The sequence below is a fragment of the Urocitellus parryii genome, chromosome 11 (genome assembly GCF_045843805.1).
Source record: "Urocitellus parryii isolate mUroPar1 chromosome 11, mUroPar1.hap1, whole genome shotgun sequence".
Lineage (NCBI taxonomy): Eukaryota > Metazoa > Chordata > Mammalia > Rodentia > Sciuridae > Urocitellus > Urocitellus parryii.
In genome coordinates, this window is record NC_135541.1 from 18,893,959 (window position 1) to 18,917,929 (window position 23,971).

General features: G+C 47.0%; 2 protein-coding genes across 2 annotated transcripts in view; both read right to left on the bottom strand.

Moving 5' to 3' along the window:
- Positions 1-3,731, bottom strand: part of Nkain1 (sodium/potassium transporting ATPase interacting 1) — a 40,393-nt gene extending 36,662 nt beyond the window's left edge. Inside the window, exon 1 of the mRNA XM_026391749.2 lies at positions 3,678-3,731. Within this exon, the coding sequence (XP_026247534.1) occupies positions 3,678-3,731 (54 nt within the window). The remainder of the gene's footprint in view (positions 1-3,677) is intronic.
- Positions 3,732-17,803: 14,072 nt separating this feature from the next.
- Positions 17,804-23,971, bottom strand: part of Snrnp40 (small nuclear ribonucleoprotein U5 subunit 40) — a 34,651-nt gene continuing 28,483 nt past the window's right edge. The window contains exons 8-10 of the mRNA XM_026391678.2: positions 23,838-23,899; positions 19,101-19,204; positions 17,804-18,307 (exon numbers count right to left, since the gene is read on the bottom strand). Coding sequence (XP_026247463.1) covers positions 18,258-18,307; positions 19,101-19,204; positions 23,838-23,899 — 216 coding nt within the window. The 3' untranslated portion in view covers positions 17,804-18,257. The remainder of the gene's footprint in view (positions 18,308-19,100; positions 19,205-23,837; positions 23,900-23,971) is intronic.

Below are 23,971 nucleotides of genomic sequence, written 5' to 3' on the forward strand. Positions count from 1 at the left end.
ACTCTGAACCTCAGTGTCTTCATCTGAAAAAGGGGATCATAAAAGTGTCAATCCCCTTGTGTGGAATTACAATAATAAGAGGGATAAAAACAGCACAACCGCTAAACGTTTATTGATCGTTAACATGTGTCAGGCACTCGGCCAAGCACTTTACATATGTGAGCTCATTTGGTTAAATGAGGTAATGCACATAAAGTGCTTAGCACAGGACTCCTGGAAGGGGAGCGATAATGATGATGATAAAGAAATTGATGACGATTCCCTAGGGCCAGTGTCCCTGGTCCATCCCCTTACAGGAAGGATGGAGTGGCCTATAAAATTTCAGGAAGGAGGTGGACTCGGGGCTGGATGAGAGATAAAGGCCAACAAGTAAACCTTAAGAAGCAGTTAATAATGTCAAAATGACAGAGCAAACAGGCCTGGGAGAGCAGGGACCCGAGAAGTTCTACAGAACAGAACCAGAGCCAGGGGCAACCAGACCCTGGCTCCAGCCCAGATGCCAGCCCAAGCCCCAGACAGGCAGAGCTGACAGCAACCCAGGGGGCCAGGCCACTGGTCCTTCCCATTTATAGATGGAAAAGCAGAGACTCAGGGTGGAACAGACACCTGCCCAAATCTGCAGGATGCCAGCAGCAGAGCAGGGCTTGGACCCAGGCCTCCTGCCTCCCAGTTCTGTGCCCAATGACCTCCTGCTTCCCACAACAGACAGTGCAGGGGGCACCTGGAGTGTTTGGGCCCCAATTCCAGGGAAGCCACTCGAGTTATGAATCATCAGGATCATAACGAAGAACAATAGTTGATTGACTGCCTGCTGCTCCAGGCACAGCACTAGATTCATCACATGGGCTTAATTCCCACAGGAACCCTAAGAATTAGTGACTCTTGATATTATTTAACAGATGACAAAATTGTAGTTTAGAGAGGGTAAGCAACTTTCCCAAGATCACACAGCCAGGAATTAACAGAGTTGGACCCAATCTGTCCTGTCATACTCTGGACCTTTAATAGTCCCCTACTCTTGTCCACCTGAGTGACACCTACTGCTTCATACTGCAGTCCCTACTACTCCCTCTGACTCCCCCATCCACCCCATGCCCTGGTCCCTCACCCAAAGCAAGGCTAGCCCTATATAGAAGAGATTTAGAATTGGCCTGCTTCGTTGTAATGCTTAAATTCCACTCAAAAAAGAAAAATGACACCATTTCTCAAGTTTTCAGCCGAAAAATATTTAATGGCCTCTTTTATCCCTCAGTCTGTTGGATAAGAAAACCGAGTCTCCCGTTTCCCCTCAGGCCCGTGAGTTCAGCATCCTGGGAGCATATTCTGGAAACTGCCAGGCAGTGGGGACTCCAGGGGCTTAGTGACAGCTGGAGGGACCCTCTCTGTAATCAGCTCAGACAGAGCTACCGAGCCAAGAGAACAATTTCCAAGTTCCTCCTCAGAGCACCTCCGAAATGATCTCCTGTAAGCTACACAAGCTGCCCAAGCCACGCAGCCGGACGCAGAAGAAGTAGAACCCCACCCAGACCCCACCCCGATCTAGAAGCAGCTGCTGGTGGAAGAAGGGGCTCAGCTTAGCAGGAGAGAGCTCTGGAGGCAGGAGGCAGGGAGACAGACCTCCTCTGCCACTTTGCACCTCCACAGGGCGGTAAGCACCTCTGTAGGTGCCCCAGACACACCAGGGCCAGAATTACTTATTCTATAATTAAGAAGGCAACAGAGGACCAGGTGTGGTGGTACATACCTATAATCCCAGCAACCCGTGGGGCTGAGGGAGGAGGATTGCAAGTTCAAGGCCAGCCTGGGCAATTTAGCAAGGCTCTGTCTCAAAATAAAAAAATAAAAAGGGCAGAAAATGTAGCTCAATGGTAGAATGCCCCTTGGTTCAATGCCCAATACCATGAAAAAATAAAATAAGGGCTAGGGATGTCATTTAGTGGCAGAGTGCTTACCTATCATGTGTGAGGCCCTGGGTTCAAGCCTCAGTACCACAAAAACAAACAAACAAAAAACAACAGAGTTTCTAGCTTGAAATTTAGAAATTAACAAACCCAGCAAAAGAATCTTGTGGGTTTCAACATTTCTTGTTCATTTCAACATTTCATGTTCAGTAGACTAGATAAAGAAAGGGGTTTCTACTATGAGCTAGGAATTGCCAAATAACTGATCTGTTCATTTATTTTGCAAATATTAATGGAGTGCCAGGCACTGTTCCAGCTGCTGGGGACTTAGCAGGGAACAAAACAGACAATCTCTGCCCTTCTGGAGCTTCCATTCTACCTGATCATAATTAATCTCCCCCTCAATCCTCAAGGATGAACACTTGAAGGTTGGGCAGCCCCAGGTGGCCTGTCTCCCCCAGCAGGGAGCAGGGAAGGCTACAATCTTCAGAACCTGTCTGTGGATGGCATGTTTGGGACTAGTGTCCCTAAGAGGAGGGAGTAACATAAAAGGGAGGAGCGAGTTGGGGGGTGCCCAGACCCCAAAGCTTCCCTCTACATCATCCTCTGCACCTGTGGAGAGGATGCAGGCCAGAGTGCAGACCCAGATGATGGAGTCTAGCATGAGGGAGGCTCAGTGTCCCTCAATCCGCACTCAAACCTGAGTGCTGCCCCACCAAGGTGGGTGGCCGGTATGTGTCTCTCCCTAGAGAAGCAGCATAGTCTCATAGCCCCTAGTTGGACACTGGTCTCTCCTTATCCACTCTCCCAAATTCACCTGCCAGAGCCTCTCTTGAAGGGTACAGCTGGTTCCCTTCAGCCTCCAAATTCACTTCTCTGTCCTCCCTGGGAAGAGGACCTGAGTTCTCAAAGCTGGGACAGGCAGTGTCCCCAGTGTTCTGATCCTTCCCAGGGCACCCAATTCTCCCCACTCCTTAGGTGCCAGCCCTAGCAGAGAGCTGGCGTGTCTGGCCCCACCCCTGCTGCTCTAATGGATCTTATGACTGCTGGAACGTGGGTAGCCACAGTGACCAGGCCAAAGCAGGGAAGGTGGTCAGGCGCTTGGTTAAGTCAGGCTGGCCCAGAACCCGGCCGTTCCTGGGGACCCTCTCTGGAGAGGTGCCGCTCCATTCCAGGCCGCCCAGTGGGGAGGGTGTAGGAGGCAGAAACAGCACAAAGGAGTGTTGAGCGTTCTCGGAGTCCACGATCCCAACACACAGATGAACCCTGACCAGAAACACTGACGCACCAAAGAGAAAGCCAGAGAGCCCACACAGCAGCCCGGACTTTGTGCGAAACACTCGCGCAGGGGGCAGAGACCCGGAGGAAGGGAGCGCACGCGACCCAGCGATCTGGAGGGAAACACGCGGCAGGGACCTCAGCGGGTCCACAGACACACCCCCCGCCCCAAGAGAGCCACTGTCCCCCGCGCAGCCCCAACAGGCGTCCACTAGTCCAGTGCCGGCCGGACGCCTGGAGCCCAGGGCGCGGGGCAGACCGGGGCCCCGCACAGGACGCGCTGGACCGTGCGCGCGGTGCTGGGGGAGCGCGGGGCACAGCGGCGACAAGCGCACACAAAGAGACAGCCGGGCCAGCAGGAGCAGGCTCCGCCCGTCCGCTCCGCGACTCGGAGCCCCCGCGCGGGCGCTCCACCGCCACACGCGGCCACCCAGCCCTCGGCGCGCCCGGACCCGCCCCGCCGCGCCCCACCCCACGCGGCCGCCCGGCGCGGCTCACCAGCTGCAGGCAGCAGAAGGCGACGAGCGTGCAGCGCCCGCTGCACTTGCCCATGGCTCCGGGCCGCGCGGACCGTCCCCGGCGCCCCTCTCGCTCCGCGGCCGCCGCTCCTCGCGCCGCGCGGGCTCCGCGGCCTCCCGCTGGCGCCCCAGGCGGCGGGGCCGGGCGCCTAGGGCCGGGCCCGGGAGCGCGGGGTCCCCGGGGCTGGGGCCGGCCGGCCGCGCTGAGAGTCCATGGTCCGCCGGCGCAGGTCTGCCGCCGCGCCTCCTTTGTCTGCGGCCGGCCGTCAGGCTCACCCCGGCCCCGGGCGCGGGCGGCAGGCGCAGGGCGGGCGGCGCGGGCACCGGGCGCGGCGCGGCGCAGCACTGCCCAGCTGGGGCAGCCGCCCGGGCGCTCGGCGGCCGCCGCTTCCCGGCCCACCACGTGGCTCTGCCGCGGCCGCCGCCACCGAGCAGGGAGGGGAGGGAGGGGCGGGGCGGGGCGGCCGCGGGAGGGAGGAGAGGGAGCCGCGGAGGTGGGGGAGGGTGCGGAGAGGCCGGAGGGGGGAGAGTGCGGCTGACAGCCCGGGGTCAAATCCGGACTCCGGCACTCACTCGCTGTGTGACCTTGAACAAATCACAACACCTCTCTGGACCTCGGGGTTCTCGTGAACAAAGTACGAATAGTGTCTCAGTGCTCTTGTGCGCAAAACCGGCATCATGTAAATAATGCGCTTAGCCCTGAGTCGGGCCTCCTGAGGGTGCTGGAGCGTTCCTCCTTCACCCTGCCTCCTTGGTCCTGGGTGCTAATTTAATTTTCATTTCTGCTCTTCATCGCAGCCTCCCTCCTAAGTGCCTGGCCATGTATTCTTCCTTCCCTCTTTCCTTTTACTGGCATTTATTGAGCCCTGACTGCATACACACTCCTGCTGCTGGAGGCCAGAATAATGCCTACAGCACTGTCCTAGGACCCAAGGAGCTTCACAGCCCAGGGACCAGACAGACAGGCTTCCAAGAAGATAGTGATGAAGTGGGATGAAGTGGGTGGCGGCACAGGTCTGCCCAGGAGGCCCTTGCAGCTTCCTAACCCAGGTTGGATCCAGGAGGGAGTCAACAGGTTTGCCAGCAAAAAGACTGCCTTCTTCAACCACTCCCGAAAGCACCAAAGTGAACCATCCCAAGTCCACCTCATCACTCTTGCCTATTTGGTGATTGGCATCACCTAGGGATTCCCTAGGGCCCCCTCCCTCCAGGCTTCCCTATTCCATCTGGCCTGTCACTGAGTTCTGTGGACTGTACTTTCTAAGCAGTATTTCCGTAATACTAGGTGCTCTGCACTGGGGATGAGAGAAGGAACCAGACACAGTCTAGTGAGGGATCATCATTAAAACAAGCAAACACCTAAGTGCATAATTAAAATTCTAATGAGTGCCTTAAGGATAACAAAGTAAAAGAGAGAATAAGAGGGGCACATTTTAGGCTTGGAGGCCGGGATTACAGGGGTGCACCACTGTGCCGGGCCTATCAGAACTCTTCTCCACTCCTCGCCTCCTGCTGTTCTCTCATCCTGGCCTCCAAGGTAGAAGCTCTAGCATGCGTGAGGCACTGAGTTTGATCCTCAGCACCACATAGACGTAAAATGAAGGTATTGTGTCCACCTACAATTAAAAAATAATTTGAACAAAAAGGGGGGGGCTCTCGGGATGTGGCTCCATGGGAAAGTGCCTCTCAGCTCAATCCCCAGTGCCCTCCTCCCAATAAAAATGAACCCAACACACAGGACACTTTCTGAGTTGAACATCCTATATGTGCTGAGCTTCCCACTTGGAATAATAATCTGGGAAAACAGTGGGAACTTTCTGAGCCATGCTTGGCGAGTGACAGCTGTGTCCACCCAGGTTCTGTGGCTGGCCAGGCTTCCGTAGTTCTGTGAAGTCCCGAAATAATATACAAAGTGAATGTGAGCAGATGTGCTTTTTCTGGGGAGGGTCCACAGCTTTCATCAGATTCTCCAAGGAGTCCGCTTCCCAGGAAAGAAAACCAGGCAGCAGAGGCTCGGCCCAGATGTACCATTCTCTAAAATGGGGCCTCTTCCAGAGGAGTGTCTGCCAGTTCCTCCCTGAGGCCAACAGTGCGGATTCCCTAAGAGTAATAACAGTAATAATTTATCGAGTGCTTACTCTGAGCCAGGCACTTGACACATATTATCTCATTTAATCCTCATGAAAATAGTGGATTCCACTGGGGCTCTGCTCAGCCCTGCCAGGCTCTTGACTGTATCACATCCTGCTTGTGACATCCCATTCAAGACCTGGCTGCCTCACTGGGAAGCCTGACTGTGGGACCAGCCTGTCAGACAGCTGTCCAACTAACCTGTGCCCCAGTCATTCCCACATAGTTGGTGTCCTGCTCTAACAAGTCCCGCTTGTGCCATGCCCTGTCACAGTCTCACCCTTCCCTGCTCTGAGCGCGTTCTCTCTGCCCGAACCGAACGTCCCTCCCATCCTCCCTGCTTCAGGGCCCAGCAGACCTTGGACCTCTGTCACCTGCAAGTGCAGGGTCTAGGGGGAGGAATCCTCTGTAGGAATGGATGGGACCATCTTTGGCAAGAGGTTGGGGGATCAGGTACTGGAGGTGACGTGAGGGGACTTGTGTCATCACCAAGAAGGATGACTAACCCAGAGATGGCGAGGGGGATGTGGGGAAGGTGGAACAGGATTTGGACATAAAGGACAGAGATGATTCAGAACATGCCTACGCTTCCTGGAATCATGGTCAGCCCTGGAGGGAGGCCCGGTGGGTGTGACAAGGGGAAGAGTCCCTTCTGAAGAAGTCCCCTAGGCTAGGCAGAGTCTGCAGTACCTCACTCTGTGGGTGAAACACTGCGGGCTTCTGAGAAAGTTCACTCATAAGATAGCTGAATGCTAAAACTAATAATTTCCCCTTCTTTCAAGTTGGAGGAGTGAACGGGCTCGCTAATTATAGCTTCTGGGACATTTTCTGTCACCAATTCTGCACACCAGCTGGGTGTCTTGACAATTCAATTCAGTTCTGACACTAACTACCAGGAGTTAGCATAGACCCCACAGGTTGAGACTGTCTCCACTTCAGATATCAGTTACAAGTCTGGGGCCACCCACCCATAACACTGGCCCATGGGCTGTCCATCCCACAACCCACCTCAAGATCCATGATTTGGCTGGGCGTGGTGGCACGTGCTTGTAATCCCAGTGACTTGGGAGGCTGAGACAGGAGGATGGTGGATTCAAAGCCAGCTTCGGTAATGGCAAGGTGCTAAGCAACTCAGTGAGATCCTGTCTCTAAATAAAACACAAAATAGGGCTGAGGATGTGACTCAGTGGTCAAGTTCAATCCCTGGGACCTGCCCCCCCCAAAAAAATGATCCATGATTTGTTAGAGTGGCTCACAGGACCCTGAGAGGTTGACTTACTGGTTTATTATAAAGGATGTAAACAGCCAGGTGAAGAGCTACATTTGGAAAGGTCTGGAAGAGTCGCCTATGCAGGAGTTTCTGTCCCTGTAGAGATGAGGTGTCCCACCCTCCTGGTGGATGCACTCACCAACCTGGAAGCTCTTGAACCTCATTGCTCAAGGGTCTTTGCTGAGGTCTCTGTCCAGCTTCCCAACAACCCCAGGCCTCCCCGCAGGACCGTGGGTGGAGCTGAGAGTTCCCACCTGTTGGCATGTGGTCTTTCTGGTGACCAGTCCTGTTTCGAAGCTATCTAGGGGCTGCCTTAAGTCACCTCATTAGTGTAAACCCAGGTGTGATAGTGAGAGACTAATAAATTCAAGACACCGCAGGACTGGAGTGGATAAGGCTCAGTAGTAGAGCGGGTGCTTAGCAGGCACCAGGCCTTGGGCTCCACCCCAGCACCCCAAGACAAAAAGACACTTCTGTCTCGCAGGACACTCCAAGGGTTTTAGGATTTCTATGCCAGGAACCAGGAACAAAGACCAAATATGTGCCGCCATTTACCAAGCACCGTACCCAGGCACTGTTTGAGCAATTTGGCGCATTCACTCATCTGACCTCGCAGCAGCCTGTGAGACAGATGTCCCCACCGTTTTATAGATGAGGAATCTGAAGCCAGAGGAAGTTACATTGGCCCAGGGATGTACCAGAAAGGGCTGAATTGGGTTTTGACTCCAGGCAGAGATATTCACCTCTACTGTTCCTTCTCTTTTTAAGCAGTAGTAGATCCTTTTCTTCATTCATTTCTTTTTTTTTTTTTTTTTTTTTGTGGTGCTGGGGATTGAACCCAGGGCCTTGTGCATGCGAGGCAAGCACTCTACCAACTGAGCTATGTCCCCAGCTCCAAGAAATCATACATTTCTAAACAGATGAAAATACTACTGGAGGGCTGGGGATGTGGCTCAAGCGGTAGCGTGCTCGCCTGGCATGCGTGCGGCCCGGGTTCGATCCTCGGCACCACATACCAACAAAGATGTTGTGTCCGCCGAGAACTAAAAAAACAAATATTAAAATTCTCAAAAAAAAAAAAAAGAAAGAAAATACAACTAGACTGGTTGTATGGGGAAAGAGGACCAGCAACCTGTTCTCAACTGGTCCCTATCTCCCCTGAAGATCTAAGGTCAATCCAGGGCCTCTAAGAAATAAAGTAGAAAAACCCTGGCCTCAATGGTCTTCCAGATGCCACCTATTTACTTATTGAAGAGGGAGAGAGATAAAGAGAGAGAGAGAATCTGAAGGACAGAGAGGGTGAGTGAATCCTCTAAGGTCACACAGCACCTCAGAGGTAGAGCTGACTCAAGACTTCTGGGTTCCTTCAATTCATGACTGTGCCAGGCATTGAGCTAGAGCCTTTGGAACCAAGCATGACTAGGACAAGTGCTCTGAGGGAGCTTGGGAGCTTGGGATGAAGGCAGGGTCAGCACACTGCCAACATCGCTTATTTCTGTTTCTTTTTTTGAGATGGGGTCTTGCTATGCTGCCCAGGCTGGCCTCAACTCCTGGGCTCAAGCCATTCACCCATCTCAGCCTGCTGAGCCCCGGGAAGTACAGGTGAGTGTCCTGCACCCAGCTGCTTATTTTCTTAAATGCTTCAGCTTCCCCTATTGCCCTCTCCTGGATGGCATCTGAGTTTGTGGCCCTCGGGTCCATTGGAGAAGCAGAACTCACAAACTGGTAGTCACGAGCCACATACTGAATGGCAATGTGTCTGTGAGGTACAGAAACAGGATGCTGGGAAGAAGGATTAACTTTGCGTGGGTATAGGTAGCGATGAAAAATTCCAGAGGAAAGATGGTGGTTGAAATACAGGTTGCGAGACAGGAGAAGATGTGCGGTGTGTCCTGTGAGGTGCACTTCCAGAGCTGTGGCCCTCTTTCGACTTCTGCCCGGCCCATACTTGCACTTCCTATTGCTTCCTTAGTACCCACCCCTCTCCAAACAGCTTCCTGCAAAATCCCAAGCCTGGAGCAGATCTGAAAAGGGGGAAAAAGGCTCAAGAGAGTAAAGAAGGGTTGGGGGAAAAGGCTGGGTGCCTGTAATCCAGCTACTGAAGCTGAGGCAGGAGGATTGCAGGTTGGAGGTCAGCCTCCGAAACTTGGTGAAACCCTTTCTCAAAAAACTGGGGGTGTAAGCTCAGTGGTAAGGCACTTCTAGGCTTCATCCCCAGCACTGGGGGAGTAGGGGTGGGGAGGGAACGGTTGAGAACAGGAAGAGCATAAGATGGACTGTATATGGAGTAGCTGAGTCAAGGTCAAGGCATCTTAAATAGCTCTGATGGTGAGAAAGTTTGTGGACACTTGCTCTTTTCATCTGGGGCTGTGGGATGCAGAGTCTCCAGCCTCTGTGCTGACAGCCAAGACAAATCTTCTTTCTACCAGGCCTTGGAGGCCACATGGGTTTTCAGTTCAAGTCTGCCCTGAGGCCAGCTGAGCTGGGGACATTGAGAGATGAGAAAAGGCCCTCTCCAATCGGACTCATACTGCCATTGGGCCTTCATTATGCTGCACTGGTTTGTCCAGGGGCCAACAGGGGATAGGAAGACAGATGGAGTCCGCTCAGGCCTGGCCCCTCAGCAGGTTCCAAGTGCCCCAACAATATTCTCAATTCCTGGCTGGCTCTCTTATCATTTTCCATAACCCCTTTCCCAGATGTCCCTCCACGAAAACAGGCCAGAGAGTCCTGAGATTACCATGTTAGAGTCTGAAGAAAAACGCCATCTTCAGGCACATAAAACAGTAGAGCTGAAAGGACCCTGGAGGATGTCTCCTGTGTGAGCAGTTCCCAAATGTCAGGGCACCGAACACCTGCATCTGCATCAGCCCCACACCAGCTCGGCAGAGCAGTCTCTGGGGTGGGACCTCGTTATGGGTATTTTTAATACACTCCCGAGGGATTCTGATGAGCGGTTCTAATCCTCTGAATCAGCATAGCTCAGGAGTTCCTATCAAATGGTCCCCTGGTTTCTGCTTGCACAACTCCAGAGATGAGGGACTGCCTCCCATTGGCCCTGTGGACAGCTCTGCTTCAGTCGCTTTCTTTGTTGAATATAAATCTGCTCTCTTATAATTCATTTGTCTTGGTTCTGCACTTTGAGGCATCAATAAAAGCATTCTTTTCCAAGGTGGCTTTAAAAAAATTCTTTTAAATTATTTTGGAACTGGGGATTTAACCTAGGGTATTCTATCACTGAGCTACATCCCCAGTCTTTTTTTATTTTGAGACAAGATTTTGTAGTTACCCAAGCTGGCCTCACACTTGTGATCCTCCTGCCTCAGCCTCCCATGTAGCTGGGATTACAGGACTGCACCACCATGCCTAGCCTAAGGGAGGATTTTGATGTTTAGAGACACAATCCTATCTGTCGTCTCTGGTTCCCACATCTGTTCCCCACAATGACTTCCTGAGAGGACACCCAGGACCAAAATCATCTTCAGTGTGATGGAACTACAGCACAGAGTACCAAGAAATTTTGGTGGCTCTGTTTCCATAGGGTGAAGCCAAAGCTGCCCATCTGGCTTTCAAGACTCTTTGTATTTTATCTCCAACAATTTCAAGGAGCCTGCTCATCTATACTGCCTCAATGATATTACCACCAGGCACCGGGTGACATTTTTGGATGAACCAAGGGATCTGGTGATCTGTGCTGTTGTCCACGTTATTCCCACTATCTAGATGGTCTTTGCTCTTACCCCTAGCTCCCTCTCTTCTCTACAGTTTCCAGTCCTCCTGTAAGGCTCACCTCAGGTGTCATCTCCTCAATAAAGCTTTCCCTAACTCCTCCCTGGGTACTGCATTCTAGTTTATAGGTAGGCCTTTGACACCTTTTTCTAGGTTGTACTAAAACTGCTTGTTTATATCTTGTTCTAAAACAAGTACATGAGAAGACAGAAAGCAGGGGATAAATGTGGTATATCTTCCTGGAGTGTCAATTTTACTTGATGCTCAGTCATTTAAAGCATTTATTAATATAAAACAAGCACAGCTATTCTATGACATACATGTACACATACATGTACAGTCAACTTCACGGGGGAACAAGGACAGGGCGGGGGAGGGACTGTACTAAGTGAAGAGAAAAAAGAGTCACAATAGCCAGATGCATACAACTTAATTGATTCCAGAGTGAAAAATAGCTACAAAAGTTTTCAATGCTGGGGAAAATTTGATATGATCATTGAATGGCATTGAGAAATTGCTGTTTAGTTTTCTTTTTTTGGTACCAGGGATTGAACTCAAGGGTGCTTAACCACTGAGCCACATCCTTGGCCCTTTTTATGACTTTTGAGACAGAGTCTCACTAAGTTGCTGAGGCTGGCTTTGAACTTGCAATCCTCCTGCTTCAGCCTCCTGAGTTGCTGAGATCACAGGCATGCACCACTGTACCTGGCTAGAATTATTGAAATCAGGTGGAATAGATGTATATTCTGTCTATAGATGTTCAATATACTAATCTTTCGATCTTAAAATTTCAAAATAAAAAAGGGGATGAGGGCTAGGGGTGTGGCTCAGTGGTAGTGCACATGCTTAGCATAAGTAAGGCTCTGGGCTTAGTTACCAGCAGAGAAAGAAAGAAAAAGAAAGAAAGGAAGGAAGGAAGGAAGAGAGGGAGGAACGAGACAGACTCTGAATAAGCCAAAGCACTAGCTACATAGGCATGTGGCCTTGGGAACATTCCATCTCCTCTCAGTTTCCTCTCTGTAAAGTGATGTTGGATGGATGACCCGAAGATCTATCTACAAGGTCATTTTCCAACCTATGCTGTTCTTGGGGCTTTTTTCTTCTCCTGGTGCTGGTGCTGGGGATCAAACTGGGGCCTCATGAATGCTAGACAAGTGCTCTATCCCTGAGCCCCAGCCCCAGCCCTGTACTTGGGCCTTTTTTTTTTTTTTAAATAAACTTTCCCTTCCTTTTTTTTTTAATATTTATTTTTTTTCGGCAGACACAACATCTTTGTATGTGGTGCTGAGGATCGAACCCGGGCCACACGCATGCCAGGCGAGCACGCTACCGCTGAGTCCCAGCCCCAGCCCTGTACTTTGAAGGAAGGTCAGGAGCTTTTTTTTTTTTTAATATAAAGTCCCAAAACTACCAGGCAGAGATGATCATGGTGGCTCTCTGGCTGAGCTCCTAAATTTAAGCTCAGAAGAGGCTTTAAGGGCTGGGGATGTGGCTCAGCGGTAGCGCACTCGCCTGGCATGCGTGCGGCCCGGGTTCGATCCTCAGCACCACATACCAACAAAGATGTTGTGTCCGCCGAGAACTAAGAAATAAATATTAAAAATTCTCTCTCTCTCCTCTCTCACTCTCTCTTAAAAAAAAAAAAAAAAAAAAAAAGAAGAGGCTTTAAAAGTGCTCTGAGGGGCTGGGGTTGTAGCTCAGTGCTTGAGTGCTTGCCTCACATATGTGAGGCATTGGGTTCAATCCACAGCAACACATAAATAAACAAACAAACAAATAAGGATATTGTGTCCATCTACAACTTAAACAATAAATAAGTACAAGTGCTCTGAAATTCACATGGAGCTTGGCATCACAGACAAAGTTGACTGGCCAGGCTTCAGGCTGCCCTCCTGGCTGTAGTCACAGCCACGGGCAGCACCAGTGTTCCCAACTTCCACTATCCTTTTTTTTTTTTTTCCCCCAAAAAAACCACTGAGGCTGCCTCTGAGATTTTGATTTAATTTGGTCTGGGATAAGGGCCTAAGCATCTGAATTTTTTTTTAAAGATGGACACAATATCTTTATTTACTTTATTTATTTTTTATGTGATGCTGAAGATCTAACCCACTGCCTCACATGTGGGAAGCAAGCTCTCTACCGCTGAGCCATAACCCCAGCCCCTAAGCATCTGGATTTTAAAGGTGATTCTAATGTGCATTCAAGGTTAGGGGTCAGTAAGGCCCCAGCTAGGCTGACAACCTGGCTTTGCCAATTACCAGCTGGATGATCTTGGGCAAGTTACTATTGCCCCTTGTGTGAGTATCAAGTCAGATATGGCACATATCTGACACTGAGCCAAAGAGAATGGCTAACAGTTAAGGACAACTATTGACCAAAAAGAAGCAGCCTCTGAAGTTCCCCTAGGAAAGATTGAAACATTCTGGGTTTGTAAAACCGATCTCAAACACACAACAGACTTACCTGGAGGTCTTTTAAAACAGATTACCAAACACCTCTCTCCCACAGAGTTTTTTTTTTTTTTTTTGCTTGGTGCTAGGGATCAAATCCAGGGCCTTGGGCATGCTAGGTAAGACCTCTGCCACTGAGCTACATCCCTAGTCCTACTTTCTGACTCAGTAGGTCTCAGTGGGGCTCTAGAATTTGTACTTTTAGCAAGTTCTCAGGTGCTGCTGCTCTTGCTGTTCCAGAGTCACTGTTGTAATGCAGGGCTATCCCACAGCCCACAGTGACATTTTGGAGCAGCTAATTCCTTGTGCATCCCCGCTCTCTAGTCTCTACCCACTAAGACACCTGTAGCACCACACAGTATATATCCAAACATTGTCAAATGTTCTTTAGGGATAAGTTAAAGAATGCAAGAGTCTAGATGGGTTGCAGAGTTGAGTGAGGAAATGAACTTGAAATCTAGGAAAAATTAGTAGAGGTCATAGTTTGATGCAGTGGGTGGGTATCAACCTTGGACTTTTCCAGAGAAGATCACTATGGCTGAGGGGTAAAGACAACTAACTGGCCAGCGGGTAGACCTGGAACTCAGACTGGGCTTCGTTTGGTCCCCTAGGAACAGGGGCTGTTGACGTTAAGTCTGGTTTTCTCCCTTGTCCTGGGACACTAGCTGTTAAGCTCCAAAGTCTCTTGATTCATTTCTGTTTCTTTGGTACTAGGGATTGAACCCAGGGCCTCATGCATACTAAGCACATGCTCTACCCCTAACCACAGCCCAAATCTCCTGAAAGTAGCAATCCTGTCATAACCCAAATAATATAACATCCTTCTTAAAGGCTCAACTGCCTGCAACCCCAAATTGCTGAGAGCTCTTTCACCAGCTTCCCATCCCCCACGTTGAGATTATTAATAAGCAGCAGACTCTAGGTCTATCAGTGAGAAAGAAGCAAATACTTTAGCTACTAACCAGAACTATAACCAGGTGATGCTTGTCTTTGAAGCCAGCAGTCCTGCCTGTGATCTGCTTACTGGGAATTGCAGCCACCTGGTCCTGTCTCCCTACAGGACTCATCCTTGTGCACCTCTACCATGCAGGTCTCCAGGGATTCACATCTCCCACTTAAAAAGGGGTCACCCATCCCTGCACGACCAAGGGAAGCAGGTGAGGGAAAATAATAGCATCCACCTGTGTTCTGATTGGTTAGTCTGTAAATAAATTGCTTAGGGGGTTAGGACCAGATGGGGTGGGGGTTATAGGCTAGGGGAAAAAAACAATTACACTGGAGAGGTCAAACAAAGGAAAAAATAACACGAAAATATACCTCCCTAACAATTCAGCCCACCAGAAGCCACCCAGCAAAGGAGGAAAAAAATAAAAAAAACAACAAAAAAATTTTTTTTTGCTCTTTAAGTGCCAACAGTATTAAGTGCTAGAGACTGTAGAAGTCATAAAGGGAAATTAACTGAAAACCAGAGATGCCATTACTCATTCGGGAGCAATCTATCTCTCCCAAAGTGAGAACACAATTTGCACCCTCTGGGGATGTTTTATACTCAAATCTTTTTTCCCCAGGCTGGGCTGGGACTTCTCTTCAAATCCTAAGTGGCACTGCTATTTCCTGCTAATAGCTCCACCCAGCCACTTGAACAAGGCACTTGGAGGACTGCAGAGGCTGAGGTCAGAGGAGAGCCCTAAAAGGCTGTAACATCTCATGAATTGGTGGGTTTCCAAAGTGCAGTGTCGAGGTTCAAGCCTGGTTTTATCCCAAGCCAAGAAAGGTGAGAGGGGTGGAAGGGACTGGCCTAACTGAGGAATGTGGGATGGGCCCCCCCTCCCCCGAAACCCCAGCGACTCGGGAGGTTTGCAAGTTTGCAGCCAGTTTTGGCAACTTGATGAGACCCTGTCTCAAAACAAAAAATACGCAAAGGGATGGCAGTGTATTTCAGAGGTAGAGCACCTCTAAGTTCAATCCTCAGTATCACAAAAAATGAAAAAATAAATTGAGACATGTGAACCTGGTGCTTTAACAAAGGATTAGGGAGTCACCTGTGATAGTCTGGGGGCACAAAGAGCAGCTCCTATGCCATGTTTGGCCATATCTCTTCTGAATAACTTTCTCAGGCCAGAAGTCTGAGAGTCACCATTCCCTCTGGAGATCTCACAGTACTTTGTATACTACAGGTTCCAAGTGAAGAAGCCAATTTCATTTTGTTTAACCCAGTTTTCCTCAAATTTACCTGAGCATGACATCTTTATGCTTCAATGTACGTAACAACCTACGTGGGGCTTGGTGTCGTGTGGAGTACATACACTCTAGGAAATGCAGGATCCAGTACCTGCTCAAGCTCTCCGGGATTCGGCTCCAACTCAATTCTTCAACTGTTTGCTGTTCCCCATCTCTAATCACACTCAAGTCCTTTGGTTCCTGAAACGTACCATGCATTCAAGCTCCTGCCTGCTGTTTCTTGGAATGTGCAAGTTTTTTGTCCACCTGGCAAGCCTGGCTCATTTTCTACATCCCAATTCAAGCATAATCACATAATCTGTGAAATTTCCTCATCTCTCCTAGGCACAATAAATTGCTTCCTCCTGGGTTTCCAGTGCACTTTATTCAAACTTCATTCACTGTATTAAAAGTAATTGGTTTTTGAGAGCTTTACCATCCTGCTGCTTCCTTCATTAATGAGTTAAATAAATCTCTGGCATGTGCTCACTTAAAAGTAGTTGATATGAGATAGTCTTTTCTTCTAGTTTGTACATTTCTCAAGATGGCAAGCAGCAGGGCATGGTGGCACATGCCTGTAATCCCAGCAGCTTGGGAGGCTGAAGCGGGAGGATTGTGAGTTCAAAGCCAGCCTCAGGAAAAGTGAAGCGCTAAGCAACTCATTGAGACCCTGTCTCTAAATAAAATAAAAAATAGGGTTTGAACTCAGTGCCCCTGAGTTCAATTCCCAGTACCAAAAAAAAAAAAAAAAAAAAAAAGGACAATATCTCATTTATCTCTTTTTTTAAAAATATTTTTTAGTTTTAGGTGGACACAATATATTTTTATGTAGTGCTAAGAATCGAACCCAGTGCCTCACGCATGCTAGGCGAGTGCACTACCACTTGAGCCACAGCCCCACCCCCTCATTTATCTCTTTCCTCAGCAACAATTACCACACCTGTCACAAAACAGGGATTGGTGTTTGTTGGATGATTATGCCACAAATCCAGGGTAATATAAATTCAAGTTTGTGAGAAAAGTATAAAATTAAACATGTTCAGAATATGTTGGAGATGTGAAGACCTTTTTTTGACATTAGGAGATTCAGAAAAAACATTCACTATTCAGAGCCAGATGGGATTCGTCAGAGCCTGTTTGAATGTGGGCACAGACACTTGGAGACCCTGGGATATAGTAACCTGCCTTAGTTGTAGAAGACAGATATTAACATTTCTTTTTTTTTTTTTTAACCAGGAATTAAACCCAGAGATGCTTAACTACATCCCCAGTACCCCCTACCATTTTTTAAAATTTTTTTTGTAGTTGTAGATGGACAGAATGTCTTTGTTTATGTGGTGCTGAGGACTGAGCCCAGTGCCTCACACATGCCAGGCAAGCACTCTGCCAATGAGTTACAGCCCCAGCCCTGCCCAGTCACTTTTTAAATATTTTATTTAGAGACAGGGTCTGGCTGAGTTGCTAAGTGCCTCAATAAGTTGCTGAGGCTGACTTTGAACTTGTAATCATCTTGTCTCAGCCTCCCAAACTACTGGGATCATAGGCATGTGCCACCATACCCGGCAATAACATCTCTTAATGTCCCTGTCAGTGTAGGAAAAAGCAGACAAGTAAACAGAATCATAAAGTCTCAGACACAGTCATGACCAAGTTCCATCAAAACATTTGCATATTCCATCTGAGTTATGAAGCAGCATTCCAGCCAATGTCATTTCTACCAGAAAAGATCACTGCAAGTCTGTTCACTTCAGGAGCCCAGAGTACAGAGACTGCTGCTCAGAAAAGTGCTTTGGGTAGGAGGAAGACATTTGTGTACAAGTGCAAAAGAGCCAGGTTCTTTTAGATCTTATCACTTCTAGTAGGAGGAAGGCATTTGTTACTGATAAATTATTATTCTGTTTATCATTTTCAAGGGAATGAGGAAACCTAAAAACATAGAAAAGGGGGAAAAAGTCCCAAGTAAACATCTTCTCTGAAGTCTCCACCCCTTATCCAAAGTACTGGGAATTGAATACAGGATACTCTACCACTGAGTTACATTCCTATCCCTTTTATTTTTGAGACAGGGTCTTGTCAAGTTATTCAGGGGTCTCACTAAGTTGCTGAGGCTGGTCTTGAACTTAAGATCCTCCTGCCTCATCCCTCTGAGTTGCTGGGATGACAGGTATGCGCCACCACGCCTGGCTTTTCTTTGAAGTTTAAATGGATCGTATCCCCTGGCCACAACATGCTCTGCTCTGATTTGTAGCAATCAAGCCTCAAAGAAAAGAGAGCAATAAATTCAATCCCATGGCTCTTGTAAAAAGGCATCTATTTGGCTTTTAATACAAAATGACTCAGATACATAGAAAGAAAATATCATACAAGCCAGTTACTGAATTAAAAACAAAACAACCAAGCCCATCCAACGAATTTCAGTTGATATTCCCTGCCTTCTGCCCAGATTAGAAAACAGGTAACTGCAAACCAAATGTCTGTCCCTTTGAAGAAATCTTATTTAAAAAAAAAATAACAATAAAAAGGCAGAAAAGGAGAGACCAGTCCCTGAAATCTGGCAGGTGGTGTTAGAGGCTACTGGGAGCTTGCCTCAATCATCCTGGCACATGGAGTACAAGTGGTGGTTGGAATATGGACACCACCTCCTCTCTGTCTTGCTAGTAATGGTCATCTGAAGGGAGATCAGCCTGGGCACCATTTGACACCAATTATGCAGCTTGAGGTCTCAAGGTCAAGCAGTCCTGGAGTCTTCCATTCCACAGCTTCACTGAATCTCTCCCATGTACAGTCTCTTGTCACTGGATGCTGAAAGAACTGAGGTAAAAGAACAGAGAAGACAACTGGAAATAATGAAGGCTCAAGGAGACTGGGTGCTCAAGGGCTCTTGTGTCAAGAGCCAATTTTGGTATATAAGAGCAATTGGATGTAACTTGAATTCCCCGTCTAAACAGCATCTACAGGAAATTGTAGTCTGGCTTTTCAATCCAAGTCCTCTCAAAACCATGAGTTTGACTGTACTGTGAGAAATACATTATCAGGCTCAAAATTCTGATGTCCCTTGTCAGTCAAACCCCAAGGAAAAGATCTTCCTAGTTACTTTAGGAGACAGGAAGTGATCTATAACCATAGTTTTGTAAATGTGCTTCTGTTTGTTAAGCCCCGGAGAAAGTTACATTTTCTCCTTAAAGTTAAGTTGCAATTTATATCTAAATATTCAGAAATATCATTTTGCCTGTGATCCCAGCAAAGGGAGGTTGAGGCTCAAGTATGGGGCCAGCCTGGGCAACGCTGCAAGACCCTGCCTCAAAAAACCAATAACAATAAAACCCCCATGATTCTCTTATCCCAATATACCACAGAAGCACAGATCTGAAGCAAGTAAATGCAAAAAAACTATAAAAATAGGCTAACCTACCTTCCCTTGAGATAGAGAAGAAAAATGGAACATTATTCCTACCCTTGTCACTTAGGACAGCAACTGTGAGATAGTCACTGATACTTAGAAGAGCCGTTTTTATGGAAATTCACATTTCTGTCTCTGTATTCCCAGGCCTGCCCTGGGGAGATTACCACAGATCCCCTTCCCCAAAAGTGAGAACAGACTTACTGATGGGCTCATCAGGATGGAAAGCCACTTCATTGATGGAGCCAGCGTGGCCAGGCAGCTTATACAGAATTCTTCTGCTTGTGGTATCCCACACATATACAAACCTGCAAGTATCAGGAATAGCAAGGATCAGGCCTTCTAGAGGTGGGCTAGGGCAGAGGCATGGCTCCTTAATGGAAAAGGAAACCATGCTATTTTATTACTCCAAATTTACTGAGTTGCATTCTGGGTTTTAGAAGCTAAGACAGAGGCTGAAGGTGTAGCTCAGTGGTAGAGCACTTGCCTAGAAACTAGGAACAAGGTTTGAGTGAAGACATGGACCCTGATCTTGAGGAACTCAGTAAATGGGAATAGCTTAAAAATATAAGCTTTATCAAACATAGCCTCTAGAATGGGAGAGGTCTTGGAGAAGAAAAAAAAACAATTTTCCCTATGAACCCCACATAAAAACCTTCCTCAAAGAGCATCAAATATAATTAGGCTACAGTTAACTTTAAAATCATTCAGGAATGTCATAAAAGTAAATTGATTTATTGCAGGTTGGGAGATCAAGTATAACTTCTTACTACTGTACTTAAACCACTGTACTTTAGTATTTATTGTATTTAACTTTTAGTATTGTACTCAAAGCTGAGCCCAGAAGAGAAATGGGAAATTTCAATTATATAAACATAAGCAGAAGTCTTAATATATATTCCAGGATTCACTTCCCTTAACACCTTCAAACATCCTGGTTAAAACACCACCAACAACAACAACAAATTTTCTTTGACCCTCAACCCTGCCTGAGTCATTTTAGGTAAAGGGCAAAATAGTTACCATCTTCATATGGTTGGTGGTTTGAAGCAGTTATTAGTAGGACTTAAAAACATTTATTCATATATTTGTTTCAATGAAAAATACACTTGTACTTGAATATAAAATTCCTAGCTCTTGGGCCTGAGGATGCAGCTCAGTGGTAGAGCATATGTTTATTAGCATGTGTGAAATCATAGGTTTCATCTCCTACATCACAAAAACAAAAAAAGCAGGCCTAGTTCTGATACAACAACTATGGGTATAAATACAAGTAAACGCTAGGCTTGATGGCACAAGCCTATAATACCAGCAACTCAGGTGGCTAAGGCAGGAGGATTACAAGGTCAAGGCCAGCCTCAGTGACTTACTGAGACCCTGTCTCAAAATAAAAAGGGCTAAGGATGTAGCTCAGTGGTAAAATACTCTTGAGTTGACTTCCCTGTACAAAACACAAAAAACAAAAAAGCACATAAATGAGAGCTGCTTTTTTTTTTTTTTTTGAGAGAATTTTAATACTTATTTTTTAGTATTTGGCGGACACAACATCTTTGTTCGTATGTGGTACTGAGGATCGAATCCAGGCCGCATGCATGCCAGGCGAGCTCACTACCGCTTGAGCCACATCCCCAGCCCTGCTTTTTGTTTTTTAAAAATATTTTTAGTTGTATATAAGCTGTATACAATACTTTAATTTTTATGAGGTGCTGAGGATTGAACCCAGGAAGTCCTCTACCACTGGGCCACAACCCCAGACCAATAAGAGCTTCTTTATTATTGAGCTCTCACAGGCGAGGCTCCATAGCCACAGTAAAAGTTCCAAGCAAGATGGAAGAAGTGGTAACCTCATCTGTCTAGATTTTTTGGCACCCTTGTTCATGCTCTCTGTGCTTTTTTTCTGCCATGCTCAAATAATTGGTCTTCATTCATCATGGTAAGGGCAGTGTCGGGGGGTGGTGGTGAAAGAGTATGAGTGCTGTTTCACCAGAAGCCAGAAAGACCTGGGTTCAAGTCTCAGTGCAGCTACTTATTAGCTAAGTAAATTTAATAATTGAACGTTTCTGAGCTTTTTTCCTTGTTCTGTTGCAAAGTGCTTGGCACACAGTATTAATGATGGCTGTTGCTATTAGGAGTACATTTGCTATCAAGCTACAATCACAAGAAACCCATGGGCTGAATCAATCCTTCCTGGACCAGCCTGGCCAGTCTCCCTGTGTCCTTACCAGGGGTGTTAAGGTTTCAGGTCTGAAGACGAGGAGGTGATTTCTAAGTAGAAAGGCAGAGCTTGGCAAACCCAGGCCCAGCTGAAGTGCAGTTTCCTGAAAAGGAAGGCTAGATTCCCAGGCACATGAAAGACGGCAGAACCCTAGATCTCCAAGGGTTTACTTCAAGGCCTCATTCTTGATGGCTGCCAATTAGATGCTAAATTTAGAGGGATTCCTTGCTTTTCCTCAGTGTAGCATGGCAACATTCAGTAGGAACCAGGTCCTTATGTAACAGTGCTGCTTGCTGACTTGGGGCTAATTGGCGAGGTGGCCTGTAAAATCTGGACAACTCCAGCAGGGAGAGGGGCAGGCTTTACTCAGGCCAGAGCCAAGCTTCCACATATAAAATTTAAAGGAATAAAGAGGAGGAAAAGGGAGAAGGAAGGACACTACATATCAGAAAGGGCCAATGTTAGAAACAAACCATTCTTGTCAGGGAAAGGGGCATATGTAAATATAATTTAAAGAGACCATGCCAAGTTACTCCTGTAACCCCAGTGACTTGGGAGGTTGAGGCAAGAGGATCACAGGTTCAAGGCCAGCTTGGGCAACTTGGTGAGACCCTGTCTGTCCCCTTTATTATTCTCCTCCTACCCAAAAAAATAAGACTTACCAATCTTCCCTTTGAATTCTAGTGGTACTGGGGATTGAACCCAGGAACTTATGCATCCTGGGCAAGTGCTCTACCACTGAGCTACATCCCCTGCACCCTGTTCCATAATTTAAAAAGACTAATTACATAAGAAAGACACTGCTGAAAAGTATACAAACTACTTTGAATGGTTCTTAGTCTGTAAAGAATGCAAGATACTAGGCTGGAGCTGTGGCTCAGTGGTAGAGCGCTTGCCTAGCACGTGTGAGACACTGGGTTCGATCTTCAGCACCACATAAAAATAAATAAATACAATAAAGGTATTGTGTTTATCTACAACTAAAAAATATTTTAAAAATATTTTTAATATTTTAATGCAAGATACCTTAGTCTGTTAAGGTCTTTTTTTGACCACTAAAAATCTTTTAGATTCCCGCTTCAAGGCAGCTCTCTATACCACCTGGACTAAAATCATCAATGTGTTACTATTTCATCAAAGCCCCTTCCCCTCAAAAAACAAACAAACAAACAAACAAAAACCTGATTAATTCTCCGTCTTTCCTGCCATTAAACTTGTTAGGAAAACAAAAAAGTGGACTTTGAATGTTTCAAGTATGTTCAGTTAATCACAAGGTGTGGGGCAGACCACAGTAAAGCTTCTCCAGGCAGGGCTAGGGTTCCAAGAAGGAAAACCTAAAGCATGATAAAAGCTTTGGCAAGCTTGGGAAAGGGTTCGCATTTATAGATGATGTGCTTATTTCAGCAGGGTAGTAGTAGAATATCTGAAGGGGACAAGAGTGAGGTTAGGTGAAAAAGAGTAAACACATTGCCCAATGAAAGCTAAAATCTGAATCTGCCACCAGAAGATCTCATTCTTTACTATTCCACCTGGACATCACTATTCAACCTGATTCCCTTCAAAGTATAGGGCACTACAGTCACACCAAATACAATAGTATCTGATGGAAGAATTTCCTCAAGCAAGCCACATAATGGGCCAGTTAAATTCATACTTAAGAAAGTCTCACTTGCTGGACATGGTGGCAAATGCCTGTAATCCTAGTCACTTGAGAGGCTGAGGCAGGAGGATCCCAAGCTTGAGGCCAATCTTAGCAACTTGTCTCAAAAGTTGCCCCTGGCAGCTGCCACATATTGCTGAGTTGTTATGTGGGGTAGAATCTGACTACCATCTTTGGGTTAGTAATTCATTCATATAATATTAACAAGTGCTTAGTATAAGATAATGCAGGGGCTGACAAGACTTCCCTGGGTTCACAGAGATGACTAAGATTTATTCCCTGAGTTCTGGGTGCAAATAATTTAGTAGGGTTGCCCCACAATATCTGTCTGGTTGTGAGGTGTAATAAATACTAATAAGGATTAGATGAACGAAGTGTTAGCTACAGCAAAAAGTAATTAGTTATGCCCAAGAGTTAAGAGAGGAAAGTCCAGGGAACAGTTAAAGATACAACACAGGGCTGGGGGTATAGCTCATCGGTAGAGTGCCCACCTTGCATGTGTGAGGCACTGGATTCGATCCTCAGCACCACATAAAAATAAATAAAGATACTGTGTCCAGCTATAAAAAAAAAAAAAAAAAAAAAAAAAGATACAACACAGGGGTGGTTACTAGAAAGGTAAGGGAGCTTGGATAATGGAAGAGGGGGTATGAGAACAGAACCCAAGTTGAGAATGCAGAAGGGTTAGAATACAGAGTTTCATGTGAGTGCAGCATTGTGGTGATGGTCAGAGAGATGAGTACTTAATATGTGTTGAAACAAAGTGAAGCAGCGGAAGAATCTCATGAGAGACTGGGAAAATTATGAGACTGAATTTTATTTTGATGGCAATGTGAATCCAACAGGATAAAGAAATGGTTGACCTTCTAGGTCTAAACTATCCAAGGAAGAGAGAAATAACGTGTTTGTCCAACATGCTTTTTAAATCTTTCATACTGCAAATGGCTTCATCTCCAAGTACAGCTATAACTCTGGCTGCTCTAGTCCATAACTGCATGTCATGTATTAAACATGAGAAGACCTGCAGAGCTACATCATCCTCTACCTCACACCCAGTAATCCTTACCTGTCGGCTGAGCCAGCTGCTATTTTGCTTCCATCAGGTGACCAAGAACATCTCAGGAGATTCTATAATGATGAATAAGCAAGAATTTATTGAATGGTAAGATATCAAATTTCTCTTTGCCACACCCAAGAATC